This window comes from Alligator mississippiensis, chromosome 4, assembly GCF_030867095.1.
Source record: "Alligator mississippiensis isolate rAllMis1 chromosome 4, rAllMis1, whole genome shotgun sequence".
In the NCBI taxonomy this organism is placed as follows: domain Eukaryota; kingdom Metazoa; phylum Chordata; order Crocodylia; family Alligatoridae; genus Alligator; species Alligator mississippiensis.
The window spans coordinates 144,238,825-144,248,947 of NC_081827.1; the positions used below are offsets into that span (position 1 = coordinate 144,238,825).

The 10,123-nt window shown below is 42.9% G+C and overlaps 1 protein-coding gene across 11 annotated transcripts in view; it reads left to right on the top strand.

Moving 5' to 3' along the window:
- LOC102572596 (uncharacterized) overlaps nucleotides 1-10,123 on the top strand; it is a 35,729-nt gene that overhangs the window by 23,693 nt on the left and 1,913 nt on the right. For 3 of the 11 annotated variants that reach the window (XM_059726727.1, XM_019482148.2, XM_059726724.1), the window contains 9 exons: nucleotides 263-304; nucleotides 1,752-1,796; nucleotides 3,553-3,597; nucleotides 4,017-4,061; nucleotides 4,575-4,616; nucleotides 5,170-5,211; nucleotides 8,142-8,186; nucleotides 8,904-8,951; nucleotides 9,562-9,613. In XM_059726727.1, the coding sequence (XP_059582710.1) occupies nucleotides 263-304; nucleotides 1,752-1,796; nucleotides 3,553-3,597; nucleotides 4,017-4,061; nucleotides 4,575-4,616; nucleotides 5,170-5,211; nucleotides 8,142-8,186; nucleotides 8,904-8,951; nucleotides 9,562-9,613 (406 nt within the window). Of the gene's footprint in view, nucleotides 1-262; nucleotides 305-1,751; nucleotides 1,797-3,552; nucleotides 3,598-4,016; nucleotides 4,062-4,291; nucleotides 4,523-4,574; nucleotides 4,617-5,169; nucleotides 5,212-8,141; nucleotides 8,187-8,903; nucleotides 8,952-9,561; nucleotides 9,614-10,123 lie in introns of those variants that run through there. The other 8 variants (XM_019482149.2, XM_059726725.1, XM_059726726.1 and 5 more) reach the window with 8 other exon arrangements.

A 10,123-nucleotide genomic window follows, 5' to 3' on the forward strand; every position in this document is an offset into this window, starting at 1 on the left:
TCACTTGGTGACTTCCAGCACAGTCTTGGGCCTTGAAGGACATTGGCCTGTAATTGCAGTGATATTCTGCAGGGCTTAGCATCTCCTGCAACTGGGTGCAGATATCTGGGAACAGATCTCTGAGGCCCAGAATCTTTGTGGAGAGAAGTCATTTTGGATGGTGGGCTCTTCCAAGCTGGTGCGGGGATGACGTTGGACAAGTGTGTGACGGAGATGAAATAATTCAAGCTGGGTAATGCTCTGCCTTGGTTATTGCCCCTAGATGCAGTCACTGTCCAGCAAGATACCACAACACGTCCTACTAGTGAGTCCTGCTTCTAATGCTTGAAAAACTGCTGCTGTGTGACCTGTATTTTTTTTTTTTTTTCCTGTTGGATGAGAGGACTTGGGGAGGAAAAGAGTCCTGGCTCTGTCCTAAGAGGATAATACTCTGGGAAGTACAAATTTCACCTTTTCAGGGAGGCAACCAGCATGACTGGCAAGGTGTCCCATCTACTGTTCTTGGAGGCTTCCTGCATATTTCAGTACAACCCTATTTTCTTCACCTCTGGCAATGCCCTTTCTCCACCCCTGTCTCCTCTCTGATCCTGGTGCCCAGAGCCATTACAGACCCTTTTTTGAGACCCTGCTTAATGATCAGAATTGAAATGCAGTCCCAATTGCCCTGGGGATGTGATTCTGTAAAAAGAGCCCATGGTTGAGGATGAGGGGGCAGGAGGTCCACTTGCTTATTCTCTCCTAGTTACTGTAGAGCAGGTGGTAGGTGAGAACATCCTTTCCTTGTAGAACTTGGCACCCCACAGATTCAACCTCAGGTCTGAAGTTCAAACTGGTATCCTTCACAGCCTGTTTACAACAGCAGAGCTTCTGCAGGCCACCTCTGGCTCTTAGTGACATCTATGGTAGTCTCATCCTTTTCAGTGGGCTGGCACAAGTAGCACTGGAAATTGCATTTATCTTGGTAATAGACACCAAGATGTGGAGTGCACCTCCCTTCATCTGAGCCTTGTGTGCTCTAATGTTCTCTAAGCAAGGTCACTCGAAGTGACTGCAATCACTGTAGTGCCTACTGTTCTGCAGTTGGGATGTGAGGCACTGGAAGACCAAATGCAACTTGCCTAGGGTCATATTTGTTAGAGGTACTTGGTTCCAGGCTAACCATTAGACTGCCTACTGTACCAGGCTAGTTGGTATAAAAAGACACACCTTTACATATGAATGGAAGATGTCAGCAAACAAAACTCTGAATACAGGCAAGGAGCAGATGTGACTATAGGAATTGCTTCTTATCTTCTTAGCATATTTCAAAGCAAAACTACCTCTTGTGAAAGGTGGCAGAACAGTTATAGGAGTGATTCTCAACTTGTTCTCAAAAACATAGCATTGTTTTTGAAGGGTGTCTTGAGGTGAGATGAGCAGGGTGTGAGGAGACTAAGTGCACGTGCAGACTGGGCTCTGCTTGGCTGCTACTTCTTGCATCCCCACTGCCTGTTCTGCTCCTCCAGACCCGAAATTGTCATCTGTCTTGAGCTGTCTCTAAGTATGTATTGGCTCTTTTTGAGGAGCTCAGCCAGACAGGTAGAGTCTGTCTTGAGATATTCAAGGAGGTCACCTTACCTCTCTTTTTATCCTACACCCTCCTGGTCAGGCTCAAAGGGAGTATAAAAAAGTTAACAGAACTAAGAGGAAGTGAGTGAGTTCTTTCATGTGTGGTTTTGTTTTGTTTTGAATCTCTTGCTTTGTTTTACTAGATTACACCAGTTTGACCACTGAGGAATCTACAGCAAAGATAGGAGGTGAGTGAGGTTTCCACTTCAATTTTCAGGAGGGTTTTATTTTAGGCATACTGATACTCCTAAAGCACCCCAGTTACAATATTGAATCAGCCAAGTCTTCTTCAGGGAGAAGCCAGTGTATATGTGTCTGTATAGTTTTTTTGAGGCAGCTGCATGGTCTTTGTAGGATGTCAACTTGCAACTGCAGGGGTATTCTGCAGGGTTTAGCACTTCCTGCACATGGGTGTGGATAGCCACTGGCAAGAAGAAGGGAGCAGACCACTTGGCAGGTGGTGGGGAGGGGTGGTTTAAAATCACTGTGGGGAGAAGACTTTTCTTGGATGGTGCATTATTCAGAAAGAATGGGCTCCTCGCAGTCGGACAAACAGCTGAGGGAATGACATGGGTTAAGAATGATTTGGTCTCCCTTAAGCCTACAGGGGATGTGTAATACTCATGATTATTGTCCCTAGATGTCCAGCAGGATGTCATCACAGCAGGTTCTACTAGTGAGTCCCCCTTCTAGTACCCTGACTGCTGCTGCAGAATAAGATCCCACTGCATATTAATTGCCAGAGTTGGAGTATAATACTTGAATACACTCCAGAAGGAGCTAAGGGAGCTTGTTCTACAAGGTCACTTCTCAGAGTAGGACTGCAATTTTTTTTGAAGGATGGTGGAGCACTGGGGGCAGGTAACTAACTGTATGAAGAACTCCAGAGGCATGTTTTAGAACCCTGCCCTAGGCTTGAGCTGAAAGCTGATGCATTTACAAATGGGTTAACTAGCAACCTAGGTTATTCAGACTCTAGATGTGGTCCTGGCCACATCACTTCCTTGTGTCCCTGTAGAAGCATCTGGTAGAGTGTCAGAGACTTCAGAGCAATGGTATACAGCCCTTTCAGAAGGGGCCACTTGTTTTGGGTGCTTCCTGCTGGGCTACCAATGACTGAGTATCCAACACTAGCAGCCACTTCAAAATATTGGCCTTGCAGTTCTCAGAGCTCCATGAACATTAGCTCTGGCTGAGCTCATATAAGAGATTTCTTAGAAGCAAAGCCTACACTGAGAGTGTCAACAAAATCACACCTCTGTGGTGACATGCAACTGTTTCCTCCACCATTTCAGAGAAATAACAGATGAGGAAGCCCTCCACTTGAGTTCTTCAGGCTCCACCACCTCTCATGTAGTAGATACAACAACATAGATGAGTCTTCCGTTTTTTAATCCTTCAAATTGACTCCAGATGAGTCCGTTCCTGGGCCATTTGCAAGTATCTAGGAGCATAACGACAATAGAAATTTGATTTGGAAAACATTGGCTTGCCTCTTGTCTGCCTCCACTCTGATCTGTCTCCACATATAGTCATTCCTGGCTTTGTCAAGTCCATGTGATTCAAATAATGAAGCAGTCGCCACCTCTGGAGACCAGTCTTATGGTTAACTGCACATTCACTACTTCGAAGTATTCCCCCGAGATCACATCCTCCTTCATTCCTGGTCCAAATTCCATGGGCATTTGAACAGGGTTTTTAATAAAGAGGAATGGAGTGGGTTCACTTGCATATTTCAAAATTATTTTAAATATTTTTCATGCTTTTGCTTTGCTGTACATTCCTCGGTGTTTGATCTGGTAGAATCTAGTAAAGACGGGAGGTAAGTCTCCATGGGGAGTATAGAACAGTTTAATTAACAGGGTATTAATGAGGAACTAGCTGAGTTCCCTTATGTGTCTTAATATTTCCTTTTCTCTTTTGAATCTCTTGCTCTTTCACTAGACTCTACCAGGTCTAACACTGAGGAATCAATAGTAAATATGGAAGGTGAGTCTCCACTTGTATGACAGGAAAGTCTCACTTCCTAGAGACCTCAGTCCTGTAGTCCTATAGAAGTATAACAAACTCATGAAACCAGCCTTGGCTGCAGTATTAAGTACTATAAGACCCATTCAGGGAGAAGCAGGTAACTTCCAGTGCAGTTGCAGGGTCCTTGCAGGATGTCGGCTTGCAACTGTAAGGGTATCCTACAGGGCTTAGCATTTCCTGCATCTGGGTGTGTATGCCCACTGGCAGGGGGCAGAATCTGTGGATGGTGGACATCTCAGATAGTGGGTCCTTTTTGGGCAGAATGGGCCACTTGCAGTCAGCCACCCTGCTGTAGGGAAGACATTAGACAAGACTGACTTGAACTCCTTCCCCTCTACATGAGATGTGTAATGCTCTGTCTTGGTTATTGTTCTTAGAATCCATCACTTCCCAGCAGGAAGATGCCACAGCAGGACCTATTGGTAAGTCCCTGTAGAAAGACCACAGGGTTTCCTCAGGTGTCATGTCTCTGCTGTTTGGTTTCTTCAGACTCCTTCACCTCCTCACATAGATTCATCTATTATATAGTTTCTGCTTCTCTTTTAAATCAGCTTGGTCCACTTTTATTCCTGGACCATCTGCAAATTCCCAAGAGCAAAAATATAGAAATTTGATTTGAAAGATTGTTACCTCTGGTCTCTCTCTACTCTAGTCATTATAGGAGTGATCCACAGAGGATATTATTCCTGGTTTATCTAGTGATTCAAGTAACGGTGGCCACCACTTCTTCTGGAGACCTATCTCATGGTCAAGTATGCATTCACTGCTTGAATTATTCCTTAAGACATTTTCCCTGTGTTTATTCCATTTCAATCACTCCAGACTCCATGGGAGTATAAAACAATTTGATTTAACAGGATTTAATAAAGAGGAATTAAATGGATTCTCTGTCCCTTTTTTTATATGAAAGAAAATATCTTGCTTTACTTTACCAGTTTCCACTGGGCCTAATACTGAGGCGTCTACAGCAAAAATAGGTGAGTGTGAGCCTCCATTTGAATTTCAGGAGGGTTTCACTTTTTCTAAAGAGCTCCAAGAGTCAACTAGTTTAACAGAAGCACATTGGTATCCCTAAAACACCAGTTATAATATTCAAACAGTAACTAGTGAAACCTCCCCACCCTTCAGGAAGAGGAGTAAGATTTTAAAATCTTGCTGCACTGATATGCAATCAACCTCCAAGCATTGAGAAGAGAGAGGTCAGTATGAAGAAAGCTTCACTCTGCTCCATGGACGAAAGAAGTTATATTTATTAAACTAATAATTAACATCCTTTTGTTAAGAAAGTTTTTATATTTTAATGCTGGAAGAACACAATGCTGGCCTGGGAGAGAGCATGGAACTCAATTCCATCTCATCAGAAAATTTTAGCTAAATTGTCAGTACAAAACTGCTAGAACTAGTGATGTCTGATGCAAAAGGAACCCTTGGGGATTACCCAGAAGGTGGGGGGTGGGAGTAGTGTGTTTGGGGGGGGGGGGGGGGCTTCTTTGGAAAGTCCCTAATTGATATTGTGGCTGGATTCCCTAGATATCATCATTTCTAACTCAAACTCAACTGTGCAGATAACAGGTGAGTTGACGTTGTTCTTGCCTCCCATGTTATCTTTGCCTTTTAAAAAAAACTATTGGGGCCAGATTAAACAACTGATAAGTAATCACTTGATCAAAGAACTGATTCCCACTTTCCTGGGGGGGGTTACGCCCCCATTGTTTGTCTAACTCCTAAACCACATACAGCAAGTGCATTTTGGGAAAACCTTCTCAAACTTCCTTTATTTTCAAACTCCAGTGTTTTTCCCCCCTGCCCCCCATCACCATAGCATCATCCAGCAAGTACCTCTGCAGGCTAATGGGAATAAGATTACTGTTCCCTATACTAGGAGCAAAAGTTAGTCTCCAGCCACTTCAGATGTTAAAATGTTGTGAACACTTTCTTATGCTACCTAAAGTAGACGGGAGATGACTGAAATATAGTGTGGTTTTCTCTATTTATTATTATTATTATTTTTTTTTTTTTATTTATCATTTACGGCTGTTCAAACTCTTGCCTCTACACAGCTCTGCCTATTCTCCTTGGTCACACTGCACAGCCTTCCTGCTATTCCAGTCTGATCCATATTGCTGTGATATGTCTTGTTACATGCAGATGGAAAGCTGCTCTTAAAGCATACCTTGTGGGGGGGGGAGGGGGAAGGAATAGGAATGGCTAACCAATTCTTCCTCTGCATAGAACCATGTCATTTACCTTCCTTACCCCTCTGGGGAACCCACCTCTTTCATGGCTGGGGGAGAGCACTGAGTGACTTCTGCTTTTATATGCCATCCCTATCACTTTGGTCTTTGAAGCCTACGAGGCTTTTTTAGTTGGTTAAGGGAACCCGTGGGAACACTCCACTGAAACTGGTCACCTCAGTCATGTGATATTGTTTCATTTTTAGAGAAGAATTTGGGACAAAGGGTGCATTTTTGGGCAAATCTGAATTCCAGGTTCTGGAAACATTTTGGCAAATGGATAGTAGTCACCAGAATATTCATGCATGTGACAGTGCTTAATATCAGCCTCTCTACTACCCTAGCCCAGGACTCTCCACACAACTCTGCCAGTGCCTCTCAGTCCTGCCCTGAAGCATTCTTTATCCGTGAAGTCTTCTTATTCTATAATAGTTATTTTCAGTATGGCTTTTTAATCGCCAAGTTCAACATGAGCTCATGGATGAGACCAGGGATCTATTTTGTATCTGTGTGTCTCTGAGAGAGAAATGCAAAACTCTTGGTTCAGAGGTCTTTTATTAGACCAACTAAAATGTAGCAAAAATAATTCCTTGCAAGCCTTTGGGCATGCACACACTCTTCATCAGGCTGAGGGAAAAATCAAAGATTGTACAAGTCCTCCTTGGGTAGAAAATAAACTCCATTTTGCACAAGGGAAGTTGAGCTGGAAGTGTATTCCCCTGGGTATATGAGAGGTCTTTTGTGAGTTGCACTCTGATGTGCAGACGGATGAGGCCAGGCTTCCATTTAAACTTTGGCCAGATCTTTTAAAGAGAACTACTCAAGACTAGATTGCCCAGTAGCTTCTAGCACTGGTACTTTTGTTTTGTTTTTTTTGTCCTTGCCTTTGCCCCATGCAAAAAATTGAAAGCCTTTTGTGAAAACCAGGTGGTGCAAAGAGTCATTTGAATGGTGCTGCTGCCTTCTAGCCACAGCTGACAACCATGTCGGGTGCAGGCTGCACTATTCATGCCTAAAATGAGATGACTGTGTTTCTCAGACAGCATTCTTAATTATGTCATTTTTCAGCTGTTATACAAACATGCAAATGCACTGGGAGTGGAGGCAAAATTGAGAGAGGGTGGTAACTGGCATACTTTTTTTTCTTTCCTACTCTGTTTGTGGTCTGGCCCAAGTTGGTATTGAACCTGAAAACCTGGCCCTGTTTGTTGGGGGTTAAGGTTTAATCGGAAGACTCTGGAGACCTCTTGATTGGTTAAGGATGTTGGTGGGTCTTTTTTTGCAGTGGAATCCAGCTCCCTTGCAAATAAAGGCAAACCAGCTGGCACAACCCATGAGTGTCCCTCTCTTTTTTTATGTCAATTGTTTTCACTTATCTGTATAGTGGTTGCTATTAATCTTGCTCATAAAGTTGTCCTTAGCAGCTGCCTTTCAAATTTAAAAGACTGTTGTAAGTCTGCTTTCAAAGGTATTGACTTTGAGCTGTTTATCTAAGAGAGAATGAGGGTCTGCAAAAGTAGGATTTTTCCTGATAAATAAAATGTAAGACTGATAACATTGGAAATGTGTATCAAGAAATTCCAGTCTAGCTTTCTCTAGTTTGGCTGTACATTTTCCTAGGCCCTCTTAGAGGTGTGTTTTCTTTCTTTTTCTTTTCGGTGTCTGGGTATGTGAAGATATTGTGTTTTTTTTTTTTTTGTTTTTTTTTTTTTGTTTGTTTTTTTAGATCAGTCCAACTATTGGTTTTAATTGATCAATCAGCACTTAAGTAGATATAAGTGCTGATCTGTGCAGACATTCAGGGAGGCTAAAATGGGTGGTGGGGGGGGGGAAATATTGTTGGACCTTGTCAAAACTTATTTTCACCTGAGGAAGGGAACTGTTTGAATCTGGAAGAGGTTAGGCTGACTGAACATCTGCACAAGTTCAGAGCATAGCCCTGGGGCTGGGAAAGCCTAGCCACTTGCCCCCAGCCCTGTGGCTGCCCTCTTCCTACTCTTTACACCCTCCCTGCCCCCAAACCTGGTGGGGCTGGTTCTATGCTCCCTGCCCCAAGTTACTCCACCAGGTTCCTGGTGTAGCTTCCAGCACCAGCAAATATGAACAAGCCACTTCCAATCTATGATTGCATGGCTGGCTTTGAGCTATGTGACTGTAGACTGGGTGCAGTGAACATCTGCATGTACCCCTTCAAGCTCCCTATGAAGGCAAAATCTTTCTTCAGAATGGGTATCAATCAAGCCCCCAACTTTTTTTTTTTTTTTACAGACTCTACTTCCCTCCCCACTGAAGTATTCACAGTGAATGATACAGGTAAGAAAACTCTTTTGGCATAACTTTTTAATTTATTTGGTAGACAACAGTAGTCTCTGTCCATATTATTCCCTACTCGGGGTAATGTACCTTTCACTCTTTTCATTGTGAAGACCAAGAGCCACCAAAATGGCTTTTAAGAGACCTCCCTGATGGAGCACCGACTGTGACCTTTTTTTTTTACCCTCCTAATTCCATTAAAGATGGATACAAAGCTCATAAATGGTGACAGGACAATATGGCAAGGTTCGTCTTTTTCTTGCTTGTTTTGCAGTTCCTTTTCTATCACTGGGATTCTTTGATGTTAGGATAATATAATCACTAAGTAATTTCTATAATAATATGAACTGAGGCAACCACAGAAGAGGTGTGTGACTCTTTATTCAGAAGATTAAGAGGATTACCAGAGAGCTGGCTTTTAGGTTCACACCGCATCTTCTTGCAAACCCAAAACATGCTCCACGTTCTGACCTGTTGATCTTGCAGTATCCCAGCCCTGGTCTTTTCACAATGTTGATACCTCCTCTTCTGTTCAGCACCTCTCTTGCATTGTCCTTGCGGTACAGTGTTTTGTTTTTTTGTGTTCTGGGTCCCTCTCTCTAACTTGAAAAGGAGTCACAACTATTCTCTAAGTAAAGCCACCCAACGAATTGGTAGAACAGTTTTATTGCGAGCTACTGATCTGAGCAGATTTCTTTTGATTGTCCTCTTTCATAGTGCAACCCAGCAGCAGTTTGAATACAGAGTCTGCAACTGGGAATACACGTGAGTTTGGCTTCTGTCTTCCTCCTGTTTTTCCTCCTCTGCAACAAGTCACTTTTTTTTTTTTTCTCTTCTGCATCAAGGATGTAGTCCCTAATTGTTTCCTAAACTCCATATAGCAGGGTAGTCTTTTGAGATTCAGTGCTCTGCTCCCCCCAGGACTCATTTGGACACAATCCTTTATGGAACTGTTTGGGGAAGGTTCTGACCTGAACTTCATCACTGGTGCATCAGCACCCCGATCAGAAAATACTCAACGTGTTGGTAACTAGGGGTGCTCTCTGTTTCTAAGCATGGCTTTTTTTTCTCTTAAATGGAAAAGAGAGGCACCCTCAGATGGGTTAAATTTCTGTTGGCCAGGCTGCTGCTCACAAGTACATGGGGTATCATAAGACTTCCCTGGCCACTCTTGGGTCATCCCTGCTTCCAAACCTCTTCTTGAATCTTTCTGTCTTGTCAGGGCCCTCCTTCCTACCTGTGTCCCTAGTATCTTGTTCAGCTGATTCAGGCCTTTGAACTTGCTATTCACCACCAGAACTTGCTCTTCCCACCAGAAGGGGGGGGGGGGGAGGGAAAAAAAAAAGGGAGTGACCACTCCTTTTTCTTGTTACAGAAGGAACCACCAACACCACAGAAAGTAAGGGGAGCACAGATCAGCTCTGTAAGTGAGTTCTGTTTTTACTTCAGTTCCTCCCTCACCCCATCCTTTGGTTATGTGTTCACAAATTCCTTAAGTCCCTGCACTGTTGGATATGAACAAAGAGCCCAGGGTATCTTGATTTTTTTTTCCCTAAATTCTAGGATTTTGCACTAAGCAAAGAGTCCCTTTCAGGCCTGGAGAAGTAGCTTCTTCTCATAAAGCATTGAAGCCACAATTGGCAAAGGCAATGCCTTGCATATGTTGTGGCTGTTTTTGTTTTTCTTTTTTTGTTAAGACTACTAGATTTCATGATCTGGTAACTTCAGAATTGAGGTTCCTCAAAAAAAAGTGACTTAACTTTCTTCTTAATCCATCCATGGGTACTTCCAGATTTGTTGTAAAAATGCCGGGGTTTGTTTGTTTGTTTTGTTTTGTTTTATATGGGCTTCTAAAATTGTGTAAATACTAATAATACATAAATAGGATCATGAGGAAGGTTGTGTGTGTGTTTTTTTTTTTTTTTTTTTTTTTTTTT